We start from the raw sequence: 27,974 nt of genomic DNA, 5'->3' as shown, positions 1-27,974 counted from the left end.
TGCAGCAGAGCTCCTTTCACAATGCTGCAAGTTACACACTTTTTGTTTCTCTTCTTTATTCCTGTCAAATGTGCTGGCAAGAAGGAATAGGAATATTTTTATACTTGTAACTATAAAGGCAGTTTCATGGTTTTTATTTTCCCTTCTGCGGCCTTCATTTAAATAATGTTTGAACATCAAGAGACTTAATGAACTAAAAATCAGAAAAGTTGACTAAATGGAACCAGAGTATAAAATTATTTCATATTTCTTGAAGTTATTTAATACTTTTGGGTTAGGTAGTAGAGGGGATTATAATATCAAAGGAAAAGGAAATTATCTAGCAAACAAATGTGGATTTAAAAGAATACCTTTGAGTTCAATGAGTTTAGTCAAGACAACCACCAAAGACAAAATAAGTTCTATATTCATTCCCTCAATAGTTCAACTTGCAAATTTTACTTTACAGTTTATTCAGAATTGCTAATAAACTAACTTATAAAGTTAGACATTATCTTCAAGTCGGCCAAAACAATAAAAACTTATTTTGCGTGTTTTTAATGGATGCACATTTGAATAAACCCATAAACTAGTATTTTTAAGTTGCTAAGACATTCTGTGTATGGCAAAGAGACTTAATGATGTTTTATGTATACATGCACACATAAATGTTGAAGTGTACAAAGTCATCTGTCATTATGGCCCTCTTTAAAGGGGGAAGGAAAAAGCACAAGCAGAGGTCTTAGGGTGTCAAGCAAAATCTTACAATTATTACAGCAAGACTTATGGAAACAACTTCATAATTTCAGAGCCGCTGTGTGATCACTAATAGTGATCAGTAAAAAACACACATACACAGATTTTGTGTGAACCATTCACATCAGCTGCCATCATCAAAATAGGTGGACACATTCAAATCACTAAAAGTTAAGATGATTGAAGAAAACACACCCATAATGGTGTAAAATTACATCACTTGGTGGTGGTGATAAGCTGATGAAAGCAGTGAAGATGTTTTCTCCTCCAAAGTGATGTTGATACTGATGGTGGAAGTCCAGAAACCTCCCAAGTACATCTGGAAGGAAATACCAGCAAAGAATAACTTGGTTCATTTTGGCTGAGGGTTTTTTCACCCTCTATAGCATAACTGAAAGAGATGAGACAAATGATTGATAATATTTATTTACACAGTGTTCAACACAAAATCTATTGAAACAGTAAATTATAGATGGCACAATTTATGCAATGATGTAGGGTTGGGATTAAAAACAATTACTGACTGCACATATTTAGTAAACAAAGTAGGTTTCCAAAAACATTTCACCAATACAAAATTAAACAAAAACAAATTTTGAGTATTTCCTTTCCTTTTCTTGTGCATTTTATTTGCTCCTGTCATGTGAGAAATACCAGCACATGCAAACACATTGAGAGAAGGCCTGTTGTCACAAGTTAATGTTGCAGAATTGGTCAAATACAAATCAAAGGTTTGAGTACTCAGGAAACAGTACTGTTGCACTGAAATCCACAAATGTGGAGTCTGTGTCAGAATGATGAAATATGATCACATGTCTGAACGTATTGCCTTTACAGAATATAGACGCATTGCACAGTATTTTTGTCTCCTTTACTGTACATATCGCCACCTTTGTTATTTTTCTTGTCGCTGTCGTCCACTTGTCACAAACTACTTTTTGAAGGAAAGTTTGTGCCTGCTATCATTGGTTTCATAAACATTGTTTTCTCTCTGTGGCTTAGTCTTGTCTGAGGCGCTGGTTCAATTTTTTTTTCAAGCCTTCCAAAAAATCTTTATCTCTATGACTCCAAGTCACACAGATCATAGTCTCAGTTCCTCTCAGAATCAAACTGTCACAGAGTATTTTTACCTTTGCAATCTCTTCCTAAGTCCCACAACCTGTTTTCTTATTTATTTATTTTGACAACTGATGCATTTTTAGTCTGGGCTAGCAGTGCAGGATCTTGATGAAGGCTTTGCGAAATTCAATGTTGAAAGTTGTGTAGATGACAGGATTTACAGCACTGTTGAGATATCCAAGCCAGGTGACGGCACTGTACAGAGAAGGTGAGATGCAGCAGCTCCTGCAGTGGGCCTTTAGCACATGGGTCAGGAAGAAAGGCAGCCAGCAGATGATGAACACACCTTGGAAACAGACAGACAACACTGATTACATGTGCGAATGTGTGTATAAATATATATCAATATATATTTATATTCCACTCTAAAAATGTCTGATTATCGTTATTCATTTGAAAATCTCTGAGTAGCTCATTAGCAAAATCAACAGCACATAATATCAGCTCAAAACAGAAGAAAATATAAAACAGAATTACAGAAATTCTTTTCTCAGGGAGGAATTATGGTCATAACTCACTCTTTATTGAATGTTTGTTTAGTGAAGAACATTATTTATTTATGTTTGGGCTTAATGGCGATCTAAAACATGATTTATGCATTACTATTCATTAAATCATGCTTTAGGAGGTGCTTTTCCTTAGGAAGAAGCCCCTAAGAAAAAGCACCGCCTTTCACTGTTAATTTTGTGATGTAAGTTGAAAGATTTTGCTTAAGTCACTCAGAAAGTAAGTTAAACAAATATCTTAAACAGACTTTTTATTATGAAAATGTAGTTTCTTGGTAACTAATTAAATTTTGTCCTTTTATGAGATAATTTGGTTCAATTTATATGCAATTATGGAAAATCTGAACAGATCTAAATTCAGCTGTAATTAAAATTATTCCCAATACAATCCAGCTCTATAATCTAGGCACATTCCAGTTTAATCCAAGTTCCAATCCATCAAACTCAATTTATTCTTTCATTTCAGCAGTTTCTCCAGAAATGGGAGATATAAGGCTAAGTTTACATTTTTCACTGGCTACTTTGGGGATTTTAATGTTTGGGATGAGCTGCTGTCAGCCTGCCTATGTGTGTTTGGTTTGCACAACAATATTTGACAACTCATACAGAAATCTGAGTAATGAAACAACATTCACATTTAAACATTTTATTATTTCAGTGTCACAAAACTACTGAAGCAACAGATAACCTCACCAGTTCTATTTTGAGAGATGCAGCTAGCCATAAAATATAAAACACATAAGGTTGTAAGAAAGCAGGATGCAATGTAGTATAAAAGTAATTTCTGCATTAAGCTAAAATGTGGTACTTGCTGGTTAATGCTAAACAAAAAGCTTTGACAATAAACAAACTATAAAAGGAGCTAAAAAATAGAATTGTTTAAAATATAAGCCTGTTCAACCCAAATCAAAGGATAGATTTTATTTATACTTAATCTCCATAACAGTGAGGCAATCTAAAGAGCCACTAATTCTATGTGAACATCTGTTCAATTAGTCTGCTCTTCTTCTTCCTCACCCAGCACAATAGCCAGCATCTGTGTTGCCTTCCGCTCCTTCTGCTGTGAGAGCCTCCCTCTCACCCTTTCCTTAGTGGTGCCCCATTTCTCTCTGCCTCTGCTGCGTTCCCTCCACCCCTCTCGACCCCTCATGCCATCCTCGAGGGTGGGGGGACGGGGCGTCAGAGCGGATCGCGCCACGGTTGAGGGAAGAGCCGGAGCCGGCCCTACTGCGATGGAGAGTGAGATCTTAGACTGTAGTGAATGATTGGAAAGCTGTGGAGCATTGGGAGGCGGTAGATTCTGCTCCGACTGTGGTAGGAACAGACCCGGCTCCACTTCGAGGGGATGAACCACAGACTCCTTCACAAGGCTCTGATACATAGAGAGGGAAGAAAGAGGGAGGTGAGTAAAGCAAGCTTTGGGGGACAAAAAAGATGCAGATTTGAGAAGGAGAAACAAAATGATAAATAAGGGACAGCAAGGTTTGTCTTAATAATCAAATAACAAAGCAGAAATTCACAGCAGAGACAGGAGACTCACTGGAAAGAGAGCTGATAATATAGAGAAAAAATAGTCATGTTGTTTAGATGGAAAGCTTGTTTAGGTTGCTCACCACTTTCTTTCGTTGAGGACCTGCAGTGGCAGGCCGAAGGATCAGGGTACACAGTTTCACATCTTCTGGTTGTGTGCACTTATTCTGAAAAGGGAAGGAAAAAAGACAATCAATAAGTGAAAAGAGTGAAAATCTAAAAAGACCCTTACACTCAATGCAAACAAAACAACAAAGTGTAATAGTTTTGCATGACACTTCAAGTGACTTCTAAATTTAATTTAATTTACAAGCAGTAGCTACCCTAACCTCACGAGTAACCTCTGTTTATTAAACTGAATCACAACCTTTGGAAAAAAGAAACAAAAAGACTTGAGAAGAATTTTCTAGACAGCAGTGGTTGTTCCACCATTATTAAGTCAATAACAACACATTGTTTTCCAGTGGAACAATATTAAAATTTGACATTGTTTTTCTCCTTCTTGAAAACAAATGTTGTTGCTTTGTAGCAGGAAAATAGTAAAGGGAAGTTGTCAGTACATAATAACCAGTTTTAATTTAGTGCAGTAGACCATTTCTACCCCCTGTCACCTCAGTTGAAGGCAGAAAGCAGATTTATGACCCCTTTTTTTAAACAAAAACTAAAATCAATACAATACAGAGAGAGTTTATTAAACCGCAATCCACAGTGTGACAGCCTGAGAGTGTTATGCAACACGGTGACACAGTGTGTGCAATAATGTACAAGTACGAGTACAGTGATTTTTAATTATTAAATTAATGAACTGAAGAACAATCCTCTTTATATACACCAGGTACACTTAATCTTAACAGTTACAAATAAAATATTGATTTGATTTATATAAAACTTTCAACAACAACTGATTAGGTGCAAATACATTTTTCTGTTATGCTGCATTTTTAAATGTAGCTTAAGGCAGATTATTTTGAACAATTATTTACTTAAATCTACAGAAATAAATGAATTTGTCTTTACTTATTTAGCTTATTAAACATATCTTTTGCCACTGAGGCAGATTTACAATAGAGTGACCTGAGTTTTAGGTTTTATGGATGTTTACTGTAAATATCAGCCCAAACAAATTAAAACAATAAGGTAATAGTGAAGCTTCAGAAAATATTTACCTTCCGCTGTCGACTCTCTGCTGCTCCAGGACCACCTTGTGTCAGCAAGCCTTGTTTACGCGGTGGGGCAGTGCGTCTGCCACGTTTACGCAACACCACGCAGATCTGGGCATACACCAACAACGTTACGATAAATGGTACGTAGAAAGATGCGACGGAGGAGTAGATCACAAATGCCGGATCTGCGAAGCTGCATGTGGTGCCTTCCCGGCTGGCTGATGCAGGACAGATAAACAAGAAAACGCAAGTATTAGTTTTGCAAAATATGCAACTCAAGCAATCGAGGTGCCAGATATTGAAACCAAATTATAATAAATTAGGTATTAGATGCACATATTTGATTATTTTTAATGTAATGTACCAAAATAAGCCCTGATTTCACACAGAATTCAAAAGCTTTCTCACTGTTATTAAACAGCATCACAAACAGCTTTCAAAAGCATACAAAAATATACACTATACATTATGCTCAGAGAATTACTATTCTCTGAGTTAACATATGCAATACATGTGGAATAAGTAATATAAATAGTTTTATAAAGTGCAAGCTACTTTAATCACCTTTAGAAAACTAGACTGACTAATTTAAATGCTTAGAAATTCCCCTTCAAATGTAATGAAACCAAAAAAAAAAAATATGTATTTCTGGATTCCTAACTTTGATATCATATTGATTTGCTGTTGGTTATTCTTTTCTAATTATCAGCAACAGGTATGAAATAGCAATAGTAAAAAATTACATGACGATAAGATTGGATGACAATCTGCACATTGTCATCTCTTTTAAATGCACTACAAACACAGACAGATTCAGTCAACTGTTGTAGCTTTATTGTGTTCTGACTGTTTTATGCAGTTTGAGCAAAGGTGTTATCCACATCACTTGTTATGAGAGAAAAATGACATTGCAGAATTTAACATTTTCCTAACAGATCCTTAACCTATTTAATCCCACCGTTTGAAGCTATCCTTAGGTTGAATTGAATTATTCAACACCCTTTGCATTTTACTAATTTAAGTTTCATCAAAAACATCTACAACAACAGTCCTTGTATTTAAAGTCTACCAGTGATGTAACTCAATCACTAACATTGTCAGCAGAAGCAAATGAGAAACATCCCAAGCTGTGTGTCGTAATGTATGAGCAACCCATAGCTGTGAGGAGAGAGATGTTTTTTCACAGTTGAACTTGCATCATTCAGTCCTGCTGTGCTGGCTTGTTAGAAGTAAGCTCTCACATTACTTTGTGATTCTCACTCAGCCTAAAGCCCTTTCTTTGAGCTCTGTCTGAACACTTTCAAAGCTTGAGCCCACCCTCCACCGCAGAAGTCTTTATATACAGAAGTTCACTGCTGAGCGCCACCACTCCAGCTGCCAAGTGAGGTAATAAACCAATCAAAGATTATCTGTGTCTAATCGCTTTACAAAGCATCGTCTGTTACTAACTCAATGTGAACAAATTTTTTTGCCAATGCAACAGTTTAAGCATGAAGTAATTTGAGTGCTGTCTAATGTTCCCAAATGTGTGGAACAGCTCTACAGCAGCGTTGCTGTCAGATGACAAAAAAGTGTGAACATTTTGACTGAAAACTCTGTAGGTTTTAACACCCTTCTGCAAATAAATTATGAGTGTAAAACATAATAACATTTCTAGCATCATTTAATAAAACAAACTTCATTTTGTGGGAACCTGGGCTGGAAGTGACACAATGTCTCAAAGTTGTTTCTCACTGCTTTTCTCTGAACTCTGAATCCATAACAACAATGGAGCACAATATGTGGAAATAGAAAATTTTAGATGTACTAAAGTATTTTGATCAGTCACTTTAGAATAAAGGAGTCCTGCACAATGGTCATAAATCTGTGGTCAACAGCCTTATCTCAAAAAAAGGCACACAGCAGACAACTAACTACATCATCTTACTCTGAAATGAGATATGCTAAGGGTAAATAAATATAACAAACAAACAAACCACTGATTATATCAGAATATGTTGTATAGATTAACATTTGTGCACAATGCTGAATAGGAATAATACAACCCCTAAAAGATCAGCTTTTTTTCACAACAAAGTTTTGTTGTGCTACTTTTATGGCCTTAATAAGGCGTGATTATTTTTGACCACCACAATGGCTGATTGCAGTAATGTGAGAGGAATGTCTAAAAGTTACTTTCACCTGTATTGTTCAGTCCAAACAACAAAGGGCAGGAGATGGCAAAAGAGAGAAACCACACCACAGCGATCATCACAGCCACCCTCCTCCTGGAGCTGTATCTGGTGTTGTAGAGCAGCGGCATCGCTACTGCTGTGTATCTGCAACAACATACATGGACAAGTATAAAAAACTCCACTGGTGTCACATTAGCATGCCTCTCACACCCAGTAGGCATGCTTCTGAACAAATATGTTGATGCAGAACAAACAATCTCTGATAAATCCAGTGAGCTAGTTACCCTGCGTTCTTACATATTTTAAAGTAAAAAAACATGACAATCAAATCCTAGTTTGTTTCTCAAACAGACAAAAGCTGTCACTTCTGGTTTTGCAGCGACAAGGACACAAAACACATAGCTGTCAAAAGCAATTGAAGTTGCCTGTTGCTGTTGGTGGTTTTAAGTGAGCAGCCCAAGTCTCGGCGGCACCCGGAAGGTCACAGACAAGAAGTAAGCAGAAGCTGTTAAAACATGAGTAGATTCTGCACAGTATTCATTACATATAAGTTCGTTCAGGCTTCAGAGCCTGCAACATGTAATCAAAAAGTGAGCCTGGAGAAGTTCAGATTATTACAAACAAGTCCTTAATAGACATCTGTTTATATCTCATAGGAATGATTCAGGATTTGCAAACGATGGGAAATCACCACATAGAGCTTTATCTGCAGTTATGTATTTTTTAGTTGAACTACTTCTAAGGGTACAGTTTCTTTATTACATTTTAAATTAATGCTGAGAAATCTTTGTAGATGATGGCAGTTTGAAGTCAGGATCATATGGACCTCATCAGAGACACGGTTTTCTCTTTTGTTCTTTTGTTTCTACAGCTGTCTTCAGTCACTAATTCTTGTATTTTTCAGCTTCTAATCTCTTCAGCAATAAATCTTGATAAATTAGTACAAACCTGACAAGGAAGTTTAATTCATTATTTGGTTGTTTTGATTCATTTTGTTTGCATGATGGGTGACTACATTATTGACTTTTGAAACATTTACAGTAGCAAATAGTCGTCTCAAGGCTATTACAGCCTCTTTCAGATTTTTTGCCAGAATTTCCCTGTAATGATGTTCATCCATCTTACCATCAACTCTGTAAAGTATTTTTCTCCATGCACAAGAGAAAATTTGTGTCCTCAAGCTTTTTAATTTCACACTTATGCTTCACCATGTAGACTGTGTGCCTAGAATGAGGACGTTTTTGTCTACGTGCAATATTCTGCAGGACAAAAAGTCCCTTTTTGTTTTTATCTCTCCACAACAAAAGTTACAGTTTGTAGTTGCATGAAAGAAAGAGGTTATAAATACTTTAAAAAGTATAAAATACATAAGTGCAATAATTTTTTCATGTGAAGCAAAGGCAGAAGTCAAATATCTAGGATTAACCTTGGTTGTTTTTTTTGTTTGTTTTTGTCTTTTGCACCCTCAAAAATGACTAAAGACTTTGTCCTAGGTTAATGTACCAGACTGCGTGTGTAAACTAGTGCAACCTCAATATGTCGGTTTGAAAAATGAAGACACAGCTATAGACGGTTTGCCCGCTGGGTGTCTGGTCACCTCCCTCGGGAAGCAGAACGAGCGCATCAAGTCGAAGATCAAATCCTTAAATGTGTTTTTATGGGCCATAAAAAACTGTCAAGATCACAGATGACAGTGGAGGACACTGGGGACATAAAACCACAGTCTTCAACCTGCTGGACACATACATGATGACAGTACACAGGGCCTTTTAGTCCAGCTGCTCAGTGATAGTTGGATGATAAAATAAAAACAAACGATGAAGCAGGTGTTCTCCCTTAGACAAATATCTGTCATCATTCCAGCTTTTTGACACATCTAATTTTGCGCAACTTCAAAACACTTTAATTAATTATTCAGACCATATATAAGTTTTGGAATAATTTCAAAAACAACATATAAACTATATGTATAACAAAATAACAAATGTCTTTACTATAATGCTTATAGCAATTTGACAAGAAAAGGGTATTTTTGATTATTTTCTTATCAGTTTTGTTTCATAGCTTGAAGTTTCCCAGAGGAAAACAATTATTACATTTTTAGAAACCTTATAAGTTTACCCATCATCAGTAAATTTTAAGATACAAGGATCTTTTTCAAACTACATACAAAGTGTGACAAATGACTCAATAAAATTCTTTTCTGATAAGGCATGTAATATAAGATTTTAAAAATGAGTGCTATAACAAATATGTGTAGCTGTTAAAAAAGACTATACAACAAGAAGCTATTTTCCCTCATTTTTGCAGTATCAGCCTGAGCGGATGCTATTTTGTTGAGAATATGTTTTCTCTCCATTATTTTTCAGATTTCTCTGCTGGTTGTTCTTAAGTGCTAATCTTCTCAGATATTTTCCCTGACTGCCATTTCAACACATCGTCTGTTCTTGTAATCTCCAACAGACAGACTCCTTTGTTGTCTCTGTTATTTTCTCTGATACTCATTGTGAGGTCAATAACTACCTGACTCTGTTTTCTACTCATTTCTCCTTTTATTCCTAGGTTTCCAGTTTCTAGGATGCCTTTGATTTTGGTAGAAAAACTTATGTCTCCTTCACTTGCCTTCCTTGCATCATGTTGGGTTCAGCCTGGGATAGAAAAAAAGAGGAACCCCACCTGTCAATGCTGATGGCGCAGAGGTTGAGGATGCTGGCGGTGCACATCATGACGTCCAGAGTGAGCAGGATGTCACAGTGAATTAGACTGAAGCGCCACTCTCCAACCACCTTCAGGAACACAAAAATAGATTATAGTTGTGGCTCAGTCGTTCCCTATAATCTCACAAGGACAAATCACAGCACACATTTTTCGCACAATTTAATTACAAAACAAGCAAAACAATTGTTCTTATAATTCAAGTATGATGGAAGTCAGTAATGTCTGAATAAGTAGCAGAAGAATAAAATAAAACTTTAGTAATTATCATGTTTCTAATAACTTCTTCTTTCTTCTGGCTTTCTTTGTCTGACTATAAGCCCAAATAGATTCGCTTTGGCACTTTTCCAACATTATATGTTCTATATCAAACATTTTCTGCAACAGGATGAACTGTTAATTTCCATATTTGATAAATGTCAATATGAATTAATTAGGCAAGCTAATAACAGATTAATATATTATTTTAGAATGCCTAATGAAACTACACTATCTTGTTATATTTTGGGCTAATAAGCAAATCACCAATTTTTTCAACATTATTTCTTTCATCTTATCTTGCCCACTGATTCACACAGGAAACACAACCTACTACCTCTTGACCACCTCAACAGACATTATCTAAGTATGTCAACTCATGTTTTTTCCTTCTCTCTCACATTGAGGAGGCAGTGCTTTGCAACTGAATACTTAAGCAGTGCAATAGAATATGTCACTGCTGTTTTAAAATATGAAAACAACTCTCATTTGTTTTAAATTGCCTCCAACAAAAAAATAATAATAAAATAAAATAAATCAACCTGAACATAGAGAGAATCATTTAGTTTTATTCTACTCTGGAAAAAATAATTTTTTTTCAACTTTTTTGAAAAACAAAGTTGTGCATATTTCTACATTACCTCTAGGTAAACACCCCAAGGCATGACCAGGGTTGCCAGCAGCAGATCGGACACGGCCAGGGAGACAATGAGGTAGTTGGTGGTGGTCTGCAAGGCACGCTCCCGAGACACAGCCACACACACCAGCACATTGCCGAACACCACACAAAAGATTAGAAGGACTAACAGCACAGCGTAGAAGTTGTACGGTGGTGAGGAAGATGATGAAGAGTCGGTGCAGTTGGAGGATGTCAGCAGGAAGGAAGAGGAGGAGGAGGGGGGATAGGATACAGGGGAATAAGAGGTGTCAGGTGTGAAAAAGGCTGAGAAATTGTTCCTAAGGGAGGAGAGAGGAGCGGAGAGAGAGGTGGTCTCTTCGGACTCGTTGAGTAAAGTCATGACTTCGCTCCAGTGAACATGATAAAGAGGAAAGTGGCTAAAACAAAGAGAGGAGGAGAAAAGTAATTACCATGACACCTCACATGACCTGGAGTTCATTCAAGTCTTTCTTTGCAAATACAAACACTGCGCTCTTTTTAAAACAACAGAGATAAAAAGCAAAGGTTTCTATAACACCAGCAATAGATTATTCTTTTGTCTTGCTTCACGGAGAAACACAGAGAGCGCTGAATAGGAAATCACTCAAAGAACAACAATACAAATGACAAATAATCTCTAAAGTCAGATAAGTATTGTAGAGTTTGGTTAATTTATTCCTCAATTATTAAAAGTGGGGCTAAAATAATAAATATTGTATTTCTGAGTAAAACTGTGGCACATATTTTTGAATTTCTTTAAAATATTCTCCATTATAATGTTGTTAGTTACTTGCAATTCTTTCCTCTGGTTCATGACAATAATTAAGACGGCCACTGGTTGTAAAATATACAGAAGATCTAGACATTTTTAACACCATATTGCATCATCTCCTCAAGTCACAAGATGTAGCTGAGAGAAACGTTTTAGAGGGCATGGATGAAAGTTAAATCATAAAGTAAAATGTCAGAAACTGAAACAATGAACCCAAGCAGCCAAAAAGGAAAGACGGGGGAAAAATGGGGAATTGGAAAAACAGTAGAAATGCAGTGTTCAGAAATTCTGAAGCAAATTTCAAATCTTGGATTTTGTAAACCTTTTACCGGCCAATTCCAATTTCTCTCTAAGAACTATAACAATAAAACTTGTTTTTTACATTATAGATGAAAAAAAGCTCTTCATCACAAAAAATCTAACAAAAAAGTCTTCCACGTTAAGGGACAAAGATATCTGTACAAATTAAATACAACTAAATAGAATTACATTTAGTTTAATTCATCCCATTAAACGACTCATTAATTATAGGTCATTAAAGTAGAACCACAGCTGATGTCACAATGTGTGTGTGTGATGGAGAGTATTCATAGTTGCACAGCTCTGCAGTTAATCAGAATTTACAAATTATTTCAAAACAAAGACAAATAGCATTGTTAAGTATGTATTCCCTAAACAGAGAGTACACCATAAGAGTAAAACGTAGAAATCCTAGACGTTCCAAGGCAGACAGATTTGGCATTACCAAAGGGAAAAAAACTGATAAACTTTGCTGCAAACGGATGAAGTCTCACTTACTTAATAGTAGCAGCCTGGGGGAAAGCCAACAACCCTCTACAGAAAAGCTTCCTTTCTAAAGGCTTCTTGCAGCTTTTGTGCTTCCTTTGACTTCACTGATTCTGAAAATTGTTCACTGAGAGCCTTTTTCCGTCAGTACGAGCTTTTACACTCACAACTACTGTCAGCACATCCCATATTGAGTTCACTAATTAGAAAATTTGGCTTTTAATAAGCCTCCTGCAACTAACCAGAGTCAGTGAAATCAGCAAAAGCATAAAATCATCAGCTTTTGTTCACCAATCATTTTCTTAGCGGATTTCTAGAAAACAAAAATTAAAACTGAAATAAATAAATGTGACTACAGACTAATAAAAATACTAAAACACAAGGCACACTTAGCATTGTATAGCCTATTGACATTGCTGGAAAATAAAATATGAAATCAGTCAATATCCCAGATACCACAATGACTATGGTTCTTTTGTGCTAATTTATGTGAATTTTAAAAAAATAATAACTAGCTACATTGTAATGATTGAGTGTGAAAAAAGAAGAAATTACATCTAAAAGAAATAAAAGAACATCTATTCTTTCAAAACTATTGAATTTTACATCCTAGTTTTTCACTGTGCTCTAAAAAAAGAATAAGGAAAAACAATTGAATTAAACTAATTTATCCATTTATAGTATGCTTTTACAATTTCAAGCATTTTCAAACAGCAACGCAGCCAATAAAACATTGCCTGACCAATAAACTTTAATAAAGCATTTTGTGAAAAACAAGGCAGCATATGTTGTTCCCAAACCTGAATAGTTTTTTTCTTTTTTTCATAGACTTATGGGCACTCCAACAGATGTTAGAGCTGCCCTTACCTTAGTATTTATGTGGGTAGCATGGAAACAACTATAAAAACCATATGGCAATTTGTGTTGTTAGTTTGCAAAATCTGGCTTGCAGGTTATGAACAAAAACTTCAACATTTAGATGTTTATAGCCATTAAAATGTTCCCTTTAGAAAATCTCAAACAGGAATTTTGCTTTTACTGTTTGTTTCTCACCTTGCTTATTACAAAATGTCCATTCAATGTCGCTTAAGAAGGAAGGGATGTCTCATTTATCACCAAATGCCTGAAAAAAACCTGTAATGTGGCATAGGATAGGAGTAATGCTCAGCTGTGCTCTAATCTGTGTTTTCATGGCAGTCGCAGGGGAAACCTTGATTTAATTCCATCTGAGCAGCGAAGTTGGGACTGAATGGTTACTCCCGCCAAAGAAAAGTCAGACGGCAGGTGCTGTGGTGCAGAAACTATTCTCCACACCTGTTTGTGGGCAAGCATGGGTCATTTATGAGCAACACCAAAAAGTGTCTCATCCACATGGCAAGAGCATCTATTTATCTTTTTAAAAAGATGGATGAAACATGGAAAACCGGATTGTGCAGAATGTTGTTTTTTTTCCTGAACTGGGGCAAATTAAATTGTTCAGTAGAATAACTTTTAAGGACTCTATTCATGTTTTTCAAAATAACAACACTGACAAAGATTTAAGGATACGTCTATGACATTAGTCTTATGCATCATCTGCTGTCTCATTTCCAGATAAAAAGAAACTTGGAAGACAGAAGAACATAAAATGTGTGTATAAATTTAAAGAGCAATCATTAATGCCAGTAGACATGCAGAAAAGAGGCATGACTGGGAAAATACATTACATTTTCTCCACTCTCCTCTTTCCACTGCTCTCATCTGACTCAACAACTACAACTTACAATATCATACAAAATGGCACATTAGTTATTTATTACCAATAGGAAATTGTGAATAACCTCTGACACTTTATCAAATCTACTGTCAGCCTGAAGGTGAGGAATAAGATTCAGATTTTCACATAGCTATACTGCTTATCCCAAGTTTCTCTGCAATCAAAATCAACACGAGAAGAGCTAATACATCAACACACTGCCACACCACAGACCTCGTCAAGGACACTTTTAGCTCAGGTACCAATGACTCAGTTATACTAACAATAATCAACAGAGAATATCATGGAGAACAGTGAATAATTCATGCTTTAACGAACAAAGTAGAAAAGACATGACATTTGGACGGGAATATGTCCTTCAAATTTTTATGAAAAGTCAAACCATAAAATAGTCTTTCAGCTTTCTGGGCAACACTTTAGGTTAACATAATGTTGTAAAGACAAGTAATGGAGAAAAAGTAACTACATTAAGAGGTATCAAGTTATTATTATGAAGTTAATTTGACATGTTTCAGTACTTCTTTATGATCAGATATGATATTTCATAATTTCAGCATATCAACCTTAGACTTCTTCATTCTGAACAGCTGGGTTATTATATTTGATCTGAAACTCTGTAGGTTAAAAACATTGTAGAGAATTACTGTTCTTTGCCAGGATTTGGTGAAAATTGTCCAGCAGATTTGACTTTATAAATCTATATGAAGTTGCCTCCACTTTTAACATGTAATAACTCTTCAAATTAAGTCCATCTACACACCTGAGTAGGACCAGTTTGTGACACTAAAATCTCCAAGAATATGAATATTCTCTTTATGTTCTTAGAGATCTCCTCCAGAGCACACAGGAGCATTGTTTTGAATTAATCACTTGTCAATTCTAAAGAAAAGATGCGCTAATCATAATCGGGCAATGATTAGCACATAGAAACGTATGTGTACTATGAGTAAAGTAGATCCCTCCAGGAAGAGGAGCACAAAGCTTAAAAATTATGCCTAGAATGTTTGAAAGAAGACTGATGTAACTGATGAGTTTTTTTAGACAGCACTTCAAATGCAACATGTAGCTGCAACGGCATCAAATTTAATGAAGAGTTGGACGGATGAAGACGACAGGGAACAGAAGGAGGAAAAGGAGAAAAAGCTCCTCTTTCTCCTTTTTATTCAAGGCTTTGTGCACCAAGGCCTTGAATGAAAATTATTTAGCAGCCTTGAATGATATCCAAGGCCTCTAAATGAATACCAACGCCTTGGTGTTCAAGGCATTCAGCAAAAGCCATCTTCAGGTGTTCAGCTCATAGCAATCATTGAAAGACATGCAGATTGTGGTATTTTGTGTCCACAGTTCTTGGCTGACCAAGCCAAGGTAAGCGCATAGGGACCTGCACTAGGTAATAATTATTGCACAGGATGGCAAAGAAACAACCTGCAACATAACGCTGCTAATAAAATAATGAAAATAATTGTAGCGTTGACAATTGTCCTTCTTTCTAAGCAAGTCTGCAACTGATGGTTGAGGTGCAGAAACATTCCACAATCTATATGTAGTTGAAAAAGAATATTTACTTATACTGGATAAAAGACAAATCTTTCTCACTCTTTGACATTAAATCAGGATAAAGATTTATGATTTTAGGTCAGCCAACCTTAATAACACTACTTCTGTTGCTAACCTCCAGAAAGATGACAGGAATTATTCTTTACTTTCTTCAGTCAGAAGTTTAGATACACTGAGTGTATCTCTTACAAACAGTTTGGCAAAACTCTGGCGATGTTGCCATAACTTTGTAAGCTTCTGGTAATTGAAATATTTAGTATCAATAATTAAATTATTAGTTACATGAATGCTACTAAATACATGAGTTAACTAATTTGTTAAAATTTTGTTACATCATGTCTTACCTTTGGAAAGCTGAAATATATTAACAGCTTTGTTTTCTAAGCTCTGTTTCAAGTAATGTTTGTAAAGTGACTCTCACTGCAGTTTGCTTCAAAATTAATTCAAAACAACAAAGAACAAGCTGCCCTAAAGCATTAAACTAGAGCAAGAAAAAAGCTGCAAACTGCTCCACCAAAAAGCAAAAACGAAAATGAAATATTCAAGCAGCACCAGCTCATATTTTGCCCACAGCTGCTCAACTGGGACCTCAAATATTTACTTTCAATTTATAGCAGAAGAAAAATCCTACATGTAGCTCAGACCTTATTATGAGCTAAATATTTATTTATTTATTGCGCTTCATTCTAATGCAATAAGAATTAAAAGAAAACAAATTATTTCCTCCAACCAAAAATTAAATAAATCAATAAATCTTAAACTGTAACTTTGCCTTGGTAACAAAAAAAATAATTCTCTCATATTTCAAGAACCAGAGATGTTTTTCTAAGACTGAAGAAGTAGGACTCTGTTGGACCACCAGCTGTGTTGAGATGTGTTTGTGACCAGAATTGACACAATAAGGTGACAGCAAAAATGAGAATGGAACAGAAAGACTAAGATTAAACTTTAAAATTCTGCAGATACGGGAACAGTAACATTGCTAAAACAATGAAGGAGATGAGAAAAATGACAACTCGTATAAGATTCTTTGAGCAGAACGGCTTGTTGCTGTGAGTGTCATTTGGACAACCCTGTTGAATATTTGGAGTGGCTATACCATGACAAGAACATAAACCATATGCTTTTTTTATTTTATTTTAATTTATTTTAATAAGTTGCTAGTTAATTGACCTCATAGATTGTGTTAAACTTTCAGTCCAAGATGGACAGGCGTTCATTAGTGTTGTAGTCAAGACCACCTAACCCGAGACCAAGTCGAGACAATGACCGGTCTCGAGTACTACAACATTAACATTTATTATGTGAGACAAAAATGGTTGAGGGGAGAATTCAATGGGAGGCCAAAAGTTCTAACACAAAATAGGGGCACATGCCAAAATGACACACATGCTTCAAATGTGTGATGTTTCACAAAATGAACTAAAACTTTTGATTTTGGACCCTCATGAAAACCATTTCCATGTTTCAGCCAAGAAAAGAAACAGTGTGACAGCAACTTTGAAAAAATGTACATTATTCTCTGCTTGTTGCTGCAATTTAATTGTCATCAGAGGAAATATAACTAACAGTGTATTCATCCGGCATACATCCTGAAATGTAAAAAAGTTTTTGGAGATTGCAAGCACAAAATGTCAATGGATTTAGTGAGATTTGATTTTTTTTTTAAGGTTTTATTGGCTCTAGTGGCCTTTATTTGATAGATAATTGGGTAATGAGAAAAGAGGGAAGACATGTGGCAAAGGTCACCAGGCCGGGAATCGAACCTGTGACGGCCTGATTGTGGGTTGTGCTTAACCCCTGCACCACCATAACACATCCCGAGATTTGATTTTTAAGGTCAGATTTTATGTGTTTGCAGACAAGAGTGAAGTTGGGTCTTATAAATAAATATGATCTGATTCGTGACTTAGAAAAGGTACAACGGTGTAGTATAAATGTTTTTTTTAAATAATTGAAAAATATAAGAAACCACAGATTTTGATGAGAATGTGAAAATAGATGGGCAAAATTAAAAATAGGTAAAACTGAAAAAATATATCTGAAGATGGCTTTTGCATTAGTTAGTTTGCAAAACACACAAGAAACACAAAACATAACGGAGATATTTAAATTTAGATATCAAGGTGAAATCAGAGTCCAGAAAACTGCCTTGAAGTACCTCAAGGCACATAAACACATTAACAACACACTGGATGAAAATTTAATTTCATATGGCTAAAAAACTACCCAATACTCTGAAAGTAATATGCTAGTTTTTAAAAATATGAAAAATGCAACCAAATTATAAACACAAAATACCCTACTTTCTTTCAAACTTGATTATAAAAGAAATAAATTGATTCTGTTATACTATTTAGCTTTTTTTAAACAGGCAAAATCCCTTTTGAAAAACAACCTGTCCTTCTCTTATCCTCATCTGCCCTTAAAACAGAACTACCTTCCCAGTAACCCAGCCTTTTTTCTCCTATCACTCAATCCTCCTGCGAAATATCATCATGTTTATCTTTGTCCACCGTTCTACTCACCCCTAGTTACTCTTGGCAGGTCTATTACATTTTTGCCCTTGTCTGGTTTTGGTACTGCTAAAAAAACAAAAAAAAAAAACCAATGGCAAATAAAGTGAAGTAAGTTTTCAGAGTACACACAGTTCTTTAAATGAAAGCAATGAGCTGTCTTGCAATATGTCTTTGATTTCTTTCACTGAGAGGAAGGAATGAGACTCATTGCCACTGTGAATCATGTTCCGCTGCTGCATAATCAGCTCTCTGACTTGCTTCTCCAACTTCTTTTGGTGGCCTTTGGTTTTAAATGATCAGTCAGTAGATTTTGGCTGCAAAGGTGGATACTAATATAGTATTATTGCAAACTGAATTCCAATTAGGACCAAATTGGAGTATTTTAAAGTAGACCCGGACTGGCAAATTGGGAGGATTGGGACATTTCCCGGTGGGTGGGTGTAATCTTTGGGGCGCAAGGGCCAGCGTCCATCTTTTTTTTTTTTTTGAGCAAATGTTTCAAAAAAAAAAGAAAGCTTTTTCTTTTTTGTGACCAACAATGGCCAACAATGACCAGTAAGTACTGTGAGCAATGACTGACAGAGTTAACGTAACCTTACATGTTAAGGATTTTTTAAAAGATAGAAAGAAGAAAGAGCCAGAGTGGACATGGAGAAGGTTATATATAAAAACAGGAATGTGTTGGAAAAAGTTGAGCAAAAATTGCCAACATTTTTTTAAAAATTAGCTTGAGGTCAAATGAGGATGATGAGGTGGGTAAAGCAAGATGTACTTTGTTTGCAAACTACTATTCAATCAACTCAATGAATTCTGTTGCGCTAAGGCATACCGTTAAATAGTTTTATGTCACAATGCCCCGCAATTGTAGACCTAACGTGTAAGATTATAATTACCTGATTTTAATGATCATAGGTTCTTATCTAAATTGGGTCTAGAACATGAAGCTCCAGGGCTAAAAATGACTCCCACTCAGGCTCTGTGTGTAACTGACTATCTTTTCTGCAGAACAAATTGACTGAGACAACATTTGGTGCCAATTCACACATTTGTTGTGAACTGATGCAGTAAATGAAAATAAACAGATTTTTAGAAAATCATTATATAACACCAGTAAAATAGCATTTTTAATACATGTGTGTTTTAGCTATGACATAGCTGACACAATCTCAGGGAACATGCATGGTGTGGTATCCATGCAGATGGATGTCAAGTGGTGTGCACAACCAGCAGCCATGACAAGAGCCTTGAAAAGAAAAGAAAAAATACTCTAGAATACCACAGATTATATCACATGTATCTCAGCTGGGTTATGAAAAATTAAAGGATTCCTTTAATGATCCACGTTCTACAGCCCTTTTAATAAGTGAAAGTAGATGTTTCATTTTTCTTTTAAATTATGGTCACAGACTCTAGAGAGAACATGGAAACTTATAGAAGTTAAGTTGCTTTATGTCGAATGTGAAGCTTCCACAGTCCTTGATAATTTGGGACATCTTATCTACTCATGTTGATGCACTATTTTTTTATGAAGATGAAAGTCAAAGCAGCTATATTTAATGAATCTCTACATTGTGTAGGTTTTATGTTGTAAATTAAATTAGTGGAATAAATTAACTCAAATCATATTATATATATCGCAATGCGTCTGTAAATTATGCAACAGAGAACAAAACTACATACTATTCTGAGATGATTCTCTGCTCAAATTATGAAAAGAAGAGCAACAAAAGACAGAATGTGATGATGCTTTTGGATTTATTTCTACCTTCCACGTGAAACCGAGAGGATTTGAAATGATAGCTGTTTCTTGGAAAATATTTCTTAGTGATAGAACAAGTGCTCAAAGCCTTACAAGGTAAAATTCACTTGCCTACAGTGATAAAACATGAAGTGACTAAATTAAACAGCAGGTAACAAATATTTTCCTATGTAATAGCTTGCAAAAATTACCAGAATTCCTCTGCTTAATCAGATTCCAGATCAACTGATGAGCATGCAGGAAAATCACTTCATCACAACATAAAAATTCCAGTCCTGAGGCAGTGCTCCACACTTTACATCAGCATTTATTATTCAACATGCAATTTCACATCTCCTCCATTTCTTATTTATAAAGAGAAACTGCAGCCTTTGGTAGTCACTTGCAACTGGAGTGAGCCCAATGCGAACAGACTGTTATGGAAACACATTCAGAAGCCAACAGCAGAGGATAAACTGCTGAAGAGTGGTTTTTAATGGAAGGTCGAAAACAACAAAGTCTGAGTAATATTTTGCTTTATCTTGTAAGTGAATCATACAATAATACAAGTTTGTCACAAGGCATAGATTGTACACATGCCTACTGGGAATCAATACGACACGGTGTAGCCGTTAGTTAGAAAGTAGAACGTACTGTCCACTCCACTGCCAAAAACCCTTTGCCTCAACCTACAGCTTAGTTCATTACTTTACTTCAAACACAATTGGAAAATAAAACAGTTAAAAAAATAAAATAAATCTATCTAAAAGATTTCTGCACAAGAAACTCAACAATCTAAGATTTATGCTAAGGACACAGTGATTGCATTAAAACATTACTGTAAACTACACTATGCCAATTATTTCACAGGTTTGAACTGTACATTCTTGCTAGTATCACAAATAAGCCAAGGTCAGTAATAAAAATTTAAACTTCTTGGAAGAAATAAAGAAGCTTGTGCCTTTGAGGGTCTCTGATGCTTTTAGTTTGTGTGATAGGACGAGTACAAAAGCTTATGCTGGATGCATTTGCAAATGACATAACTTCACACTATACTTGGTCTGTTATACAATGACCACTTTATTTTTTAAGTACGGAGCCAGGATTAACAGGACTTTAGAAATAAATAAAAATAATCCAAACATTTACATGCTGCATCTTTAAAAAGGACACAAGGGTTAGTTATTATTTTAAGATGTAATTTTAGCCCTTTCATCCAAATTAATGAAGTTATAATGAAACACATTCTTCAGTACTTAAAAGTAACATGTTGTCTGCATGAGATTAAGCAAAACGTTTTTATTTTTCTATACACAGGTTTTCTTTCCGCTAAATTAAACTTTCCCACAATATGTAAGCGGAGGAATTTCTGCACAGACATTCCATGCAAAAAGCTTGGTTACCTTGAATGTATAACTTTTTAAATAATGGGCATAAATCGCAAGAGTTTATTGTATACCCAGAATAAAACAGGAATAAATGTTATTAAATTTTAATATGTCTATTTTACGTTGATTTGACTGATTCATTTCTACAGATGAATGTGAATTGTTGCAATTTAAAAGACATGAAAATAAGCAAAAAGTATAGTAAACTTTGAAGTTTACAGCAACTTACAACTAACAAGAATGTCTCTTATTCGCCTATATAGGAATAATACATTTCTGCAAAAAGCATCTCCGAACATTTTTTTATGAATTACGCCTTACCTTCTGCCCTGGTTGAACTTCTGCTCCGCGCTCCCTCCTGGTTGAGCGGCAGAAATGAGCCAGACGCTGCCGATCGCCTCACCCTGACCCTGACCAGTTATACAATGTGAACATTAAATGTGTTTGCTCCCGTCCTTCAGCCGCGCCGCGCCGCGGATGTGCTCTCCGCGGCGCTGAGTGTGAAAGAAACTGGAAACAGCTGCTGGGTAAAGGAGAGGAAACGGGGAGGAGGAGGGAGACGGAAAAGGGGCAATAGATGCTAATTTTCGACTGTTGATATCCATTCTGGCGAGAAAGAGCAAGAGCCACATGATTGGCTACAGAAACAGAAAGGGGCGTGACAAAACATGTGAAGCCTAAGTGTTTCTGAAAGTGTCACAATTTCACATTTTCTTAAGAAACACTTCACAACACCAGAAAGTAGAAACACCTGCACATTAAGACCTACAATTTAATTCAGAAATATTTTATAGATTCCAAAGAGACTTAATGTGAGCTTTTGAGGTACTTGTTTGTTGCTGCTGGTTGTAAAAAGTATTCCTTGTTGCCACGGTTAGATATCATACCAACTGACTCAAAGTAGAAAAGTAAATTATGGGAATAGTAAGGCTACATCTCTCATCATATACTTGCACACTGAAACGTTACATGTCATCACGTCTGACAGCTATATTTCAACTGCATGTCTGTATACAACCTTTATTTAAGCACTCCTCAAACATTACTGAAATGTAAATAAAGAGGAGCCTACCTGAAGAAAAGTATATGTTGATAAGCACATCGGTGTTTTAATGAGAAAAAAAGAATTGTGACATGTGGATTAGTAGAAACATTATCTGATCAAACACAAGGTGTGATGAGCCAAAATTTCAGTTCATTAAATACTGTGTGCATTTTACAAAGTTGAGAGCCTCTGTGTATTTATTTTTCTTGTTACAACAGAGAAAGTGTCAGACCTAATCACATCTTAAGAAGGTTGTAATAGAGTGTTTCACAACTAAAGCCTAAAAGCTGTGATGTGCAGCTGTTCTATTTTCAGCCTCCTGAAAGACTTAAGTGGAAAAAATAATTGCACCAACCTTGCTGTCATATTTCCTTTAATGGTTTTAAAAGTTCTACTTTATACGAAATGTTTATACTTGAATGAAAGGAAAGCTATTTTTTTTTCTTGGAGAACTGTCCACATGATTAGTCAAATGTCATCTCTTTTAGAGTCTGCACACTGCAGAGGACGAAATCTATTAGTTTGTATCTGTCTCCTGAAGTTTGAAAATGAAAGACACTATTTTTGCTCTCAACAATACACAGTATCAAAACACTGAATCTTTCCCCAATTTTATGTCCTAATTCATAACTACATCATGCAGGTATACTATCTCTGGGATTCATAATATTTTACACTTACAACTAAATAGTTCTGATAGAAGGAATCTGTCATATGGATTTTTGGTGAAGTTATTAATGCAAAATTGTTTGCGAAGAAAATGATGAACTAGTCAATAAAGTGAAGGTCAGTCACATTCTACATAACCCGGTGTAGCAGCAATTTGTTATAATGAGGCAAAGGGCACATTGCTGTTTACAGGCAATCAGCAATTATTAAAACTATGAAAAGCAGACAACAGTGAAAACCTGGCTATTTATTCCTCTGCTTGTCTCTATAATCTTCAATTATGACAAGAAAATATTCAATTTCAATTAGTTACAGGAAAAAAAAATCAAAAACATTTGAGTTATTCAAGACAGATGTCTGGGTTAAGACAGAAAAAAACGGTCTATTATGTGAATGTCACATCATGTTCACATCCACAAAAAAGAATAAAAGTTGTTCTTTGAACATATGTTATCAAAAATATAACACTGATTAATAGTGTTTGTTTGATTCGCTATTGTTTCAAAACTTGAATACATACAATTGTTTTAAAGTATCCAGCAGCATCCGTATAGATTTCTGTTGGCGCCAGCATGGTTGGAGTGAAATAAACAGATTTCCTCTGCCCCAAAACATAAAACAATTAAATAAAACTGGGCAGTGGCCATACTTCCTAAAAAAACAAAACAAACAATCCCAGAGAAACATTCCTCAAGTAAATAACTCTCCAATTTGTCTCATGAGCTCAACCTGCAGATGTTCAGTTGTCAAGACCACGGGGTGATAATTTAACTATTTTTGAGGTCAAGATTTGACCTTTAGATGAGATTTTCATTTAGTCATAAATGAAGGCTTAAGAGAACAGATGTTCTTCTCTTACACATGAGCAGCACCAAAACCTGTACAAAAACAGCACAAAAGCGCACATCTAACATGATGAAATCCCTGATGAGATATATATATATATAATATATATATATATATATATATAATATATATATATATATATATATATATATATATATATATATATATATATATATATATATTTTTTTTTTTTCTTCTGCATTAAAAACAAAGAAAAAAATACTTCCTTCATTATTCTTAACAGACCCAAAACAAGAGAAGTTCAGGCTGATACTGCTGGGCAATAAAGAAGCGAGGTTAAAAGGGGCAGTTTTATGTATTTTCAAGGCACATAATGCCATTTTATAGCACAATCAAGTTACTATGTTACTTTCAGTTGTTGTAAAAATGCTTTATATATAAAACATGACTTAAAAGAAATTTGTAATTTGAAGCCTTGAGTAGGAGGTTCTTCAGGAACCTCCAACTCTTTTTGACACTTCAAGTTCAGCATGTTTTCACAACAGTGCTTTTCATTGTGCCATTGACAATCGTTCATAGGAGCACTGGACTGAGATGTAGTTTGTATGATAAGCTCAGCAGACACAGAGTTGATTGCTAACTGCTGCCGCTGCTAGTCTGGAGGAGCTAAGTGGAGAAGTTGTGAGGCAGGGTGCTCTGGAGATGGCAGCTCCGAAAGGAAGCTTTGCAGGAATCGGCAGAACTTTGTATGAGTGCTGCCGATTCTCCCCTCAAATGGCTACCAGGGGTTTCAGTTCTACAATGTCTCAAATCAAACTAGAAGCAATGAAAATCTACTTGTAATAAAAAACATGTTAGAGGTGTGTATCATCTATTTGTTACTGGATAGTTTTTATCCATTTCCAGTTTGTGTATTTTTATGACCTTTCAGATTTTGCAGACCAATGCAAGTGGTTGTAAATTTAATGTGTTAAGAATATTTTTATTAAACCTGTCTGATAACAATAAAGAACTTAACTGAAATAGCTGCTTTGAAAGGTGTAAATTCAGCTTTCCCCCTCATGATCTGAATACTAATGTTGAGATATGATCTATAAGTCATAACTTTTACAAATTAGGGTCAATTAGTTTGGTGATATTGTGCATCCAGTGATTTTATTTTAACTTGTGATAAATGGTCTCCATGCTGAATTTCCTAAACAAGGAACACAGTCGGCTACAGTTTGTCATTACGCCCTCACTAATGAAATGTGTTCAGATTGATTTAGTTCCTCAGCAATACTAATACCAGAGGCAAGAGGGGACTCTTATCAGTGATCACACAAGTCTAGAATGACATTAAAACCAAGCAACCGGACAAATACAGAGATAAATCATAATAATGTTAGAAATGCCTTCGATGTAAGAATTTATGTTGCATACGGTGGTTTGACTACATAAATATGCTCTTTATGAAGCAAATTACTCTGGTAGTGCACATAAAATGTGTTTGATTACAACTTATCTTAATAAAAACTGAAAGCATTTATTTTTTTGCCAATAATTATAAATATTCTACAACTATAGTAGTAGCCAAATGCTGTTTTAGTATACATATAAAGCTATCTCAATAGTGCACTCTTGTTTTGGGATGTAACTATATATCTTGCATGCAAAGTTAAAGAATCATGTTTTACTTTTTGATGCTGTTCATGAATATTCTTGATGTAGCACATTATGAAAGAGATGTACAGTGATTCTTTCACCATTACAGAGATACTTTATTGGTTCTCCTCCTATATCGTTATGTCTACTTCTGCAGATATGTTTACCTTAAATGGCAAAAAGTAATCCTGGCTGAACCGTCCTTCAAGCTGATAAACCTTGTCACCCAGAGTGAGGAATAAAATAAATAATTGAAAGGAAGGAAAGTCTGACTGGAAAGAAAGAGAAAGTTAAATAGAGAGCAGTGACTGTCCAACAAATCCCAGTCTAGCATACAAGAAATGAGGCCAGAGAAAAAAATCTACAAAGGAATTTTGGATGTGCATCAGTAACTGTCTGCAAATTAGGTTTTGAGGATTCATAAATTAATTATTTGTATTATTAAATATTGATTAGTAACATTCACATGCAACTACTTTCACTCAAGTATCATAAGAGACGTGAGATTTACTACCTTGCTTATGTTAGTCAATGAAAATAATTAAATTAGAATGCATTATCAATAATACTTGACAAAACATTAAGAGGTTTTGCAAAGCTTATTTTCTTTTAACAATATTTTTATAGGTTGATACATATATATATATATATATATATATATATATATATATATATATATATATATATATATATATATATATATATATTTGATTTGGTCAGGACAGCACAATGTCGTAAATAGTTATGAATTCAAAGGAAACAAATACGCATTAAAAAAATATATTTTCCAATTAAATATCTTAAAGGTGTGACAATTTATGTTCATGCAATTTAATTTGATACTTTGCATAAACACCTTTTGTTCAACTCTTTTGACGTATATTTCCCAGCTTTGCAGATCTTCTCAGCAATGCAGCTCAAGCAGGAGAAACAATTAAATAGTGTGATTTTGGCATGACAAAATTTTAGGAGGTATAGTTTCTCATGGCACCATATTTCCCACTAGACATCTTAAAAAAGAATTTACATTGACAAGGTAATGTTTCTCAGAACAAGTTTTTTCTGAAACTCCGAACAAAATCACACCTGCTTAGAGATTACTTGAATGTGAGGCAGAAAAGGGTTTTCAGAGAAAACTGATTTTCCAGGAAACAAGAAGTACACAGGATAAAATAGCACCTTAACCACCTAATGTTCGGCTGGAAATTTAATTGCACTCGATGTCAAAAACTTAAAAAGTTACTTTGCACTTATTCCTTTTTTCACCATAACTTATTTTTATCACACCATCTTAACTCAACTTAATCAAAAATTGGACTGTTAAATAAAAGACCGACTCCTGGAACATATTTCACTTCAGTGGGTTTCTTTTGACTCAGATGTATTGTATTTATAAAGCCAGACTATTCATCAATTGGCACCTGAAATGAAAATCTCTATGCAAAACCTTTCACATTTTTTACCACATAGAACTCATGCATAGTAATGATGGAGTATATCGAGATTTGAGAGAATCCATAGGTGGTATGCCTTTGATTGAAATGGTATCATAAATTACAGTGGAAAGGGGCACTTGGTTCATGTTTATTAAAGACCTCCTTCAAGTTTCATATGTAGGAGGGAGGCTGTGTTTAGGGAAAGTTTGCACTGCAGAGGTCTCTATACCTTGTGAAAGATTGTTTAACGCTGTGGAAAAATTGCTAAGGAAACTATCTGGAGCCATTTTGGTTTTGTCACTAGAAATTGGTAAGGGAAATTAAACTTAATTCAAAAGTAAAGTCTTTCTCCAAGGAAAACTTATAGTCATGCTCTTTGCAGTCCAACGATGCTTTTGAGTTAAATCACTGTTTGTAATAGAGATTATATTTTTACTAGAATTCGCAAAACAGTAATGACAAGCATGCTGCATGTATTTGTTTGGATAATTGTTCAAAAATAAAAAGAATAGTGTGGAGTTCAATCAGTGAGGTCATTCTTTCCGTGAAAACAGGTGTTGAACAGATGACTTTTATTTAAGGAAAGATAGCACCATATGTATTTTTTAATTTAAAAGCTTAGTAGCTTGCATCTGATAGCACTGGGGCCTCTGGGTGTGTTTATATTTCAGCAAAGGTCTTACACTGTGAACAATCAAATAAATATGGATATTCCTAAATTATCTTAACTTCTACAAGTGGAAGATGACCACTATAATCAGACACCACGGTGGAACATATGAAGAACAGAAAATAATCACAAAAGGCTTAAAATAAAAATTAAAACCAGAAATGAGTAAAATCAAAAGGAAAACTATTACTTGAATAAATCTAAACACGGTCAAAATGCCAAAAACTCAGTCGGGTGATCAAAAAGATCTACAGTGACCCGTGAGAACAATTAGATAACCTTCATGTGAAACCAATTAATCAGAAAGAAACTCATGCAAAGTTTACTGT

The 27,974-nt window shown here is 35.1% G+C and overlaps 1 protein-coding gene across 4 annotated transcripts; it reads right to left on the bottom strand.

Annotated features, from left to right (window-relative positions):
* Window positions 1-6: 6 nt before the first annotated feature.
* Window positions 7-21,997, bottom strand: drd2l (dopamine receptor D2 like). Of its 4 annotated transcripts, none has more exons than XM_044116355.1 (9): window positions 21,696-21,997; window positions 10,842-11,256; window positions 9,904-10,013; window positions 7,235-7,371; window positions 5,057-5,271; window positions 3,974-4,057; window positions 3,687-3,732; window positions 3,378-3,587; window positions 7-2,140 (listed from the first exon to the last, which is right to left on the bottom strand). In XM_044116355.1, exons 2-9 carry the CDS (start codon window positions 11,217-11,219, stop codon window positions 1,944-1,946), a joined length of 1,377 nt encoding a protein of 458 aa, XP_043972290.1. In that variant the 5' UTR covers window positions 11,220-11,256; window positions 21,696-21,997; the 3' UTR covers window positions 7-1,943. The 4 variants fall into 4 exon arrangements, with proteins under 4 accessions (XP_043972290.1, XP_043972291.1, XP_043972287.1 ...); XM_044116356.1 differs by having other exon boundaries at window positions 3,378-3,584; XM_044116352.1 differs by having other exon boundaries at window positions 8-2,140; window positions 3,378-3,732; window positions 21,696-21,996.
* Between the last annotated feature and the right edge of the window lie 5,977 nt (window positions 21,998-27,974).

Source organism: Gambusia affinis, linkage group LG05 (genome assembly GCF_019740435.1).
Source record: "Gambusia affinis linkage group LG05, SWU_Gaff_1.0, whole genome shotgun sequence".
Taxonomy (NCBI): Eukaryota; Metazoa; Chordata; class Actinopteri; order Cyprinodontiformes; family Poeciliidae; genus Gambusia; species Gambusia affinis.
The sequence above is the reverse complement of the archived record's forward strand: the minus strand, read 5'-3'. Positions and strand labels throughout refer to the sequence as shown.

Coding starts and splice junctions, on each gene's coding strand:
- drd2l (XM_044116352.1), bottom strand. CDS start 11,219: ATGACTTTACTCAACGAGTCCGAAGAGACCACCTCTCTCTCCGCTCCT. Junction 10,014..10,841: donor CTTGGGGTGTTTACCTAGAG/GTAATGTAGAAA, acceptor GTGTTCCTGAAG/GTGGTTGGAGAGTGGCGCTT. Junction 7,372..9,903: donor TGCGCCATCAGCATTGACAG/GTGGGGTTCCTC, acceptor ATGTTGTTGCAG/ATACACAGCAGTAGCGATGC.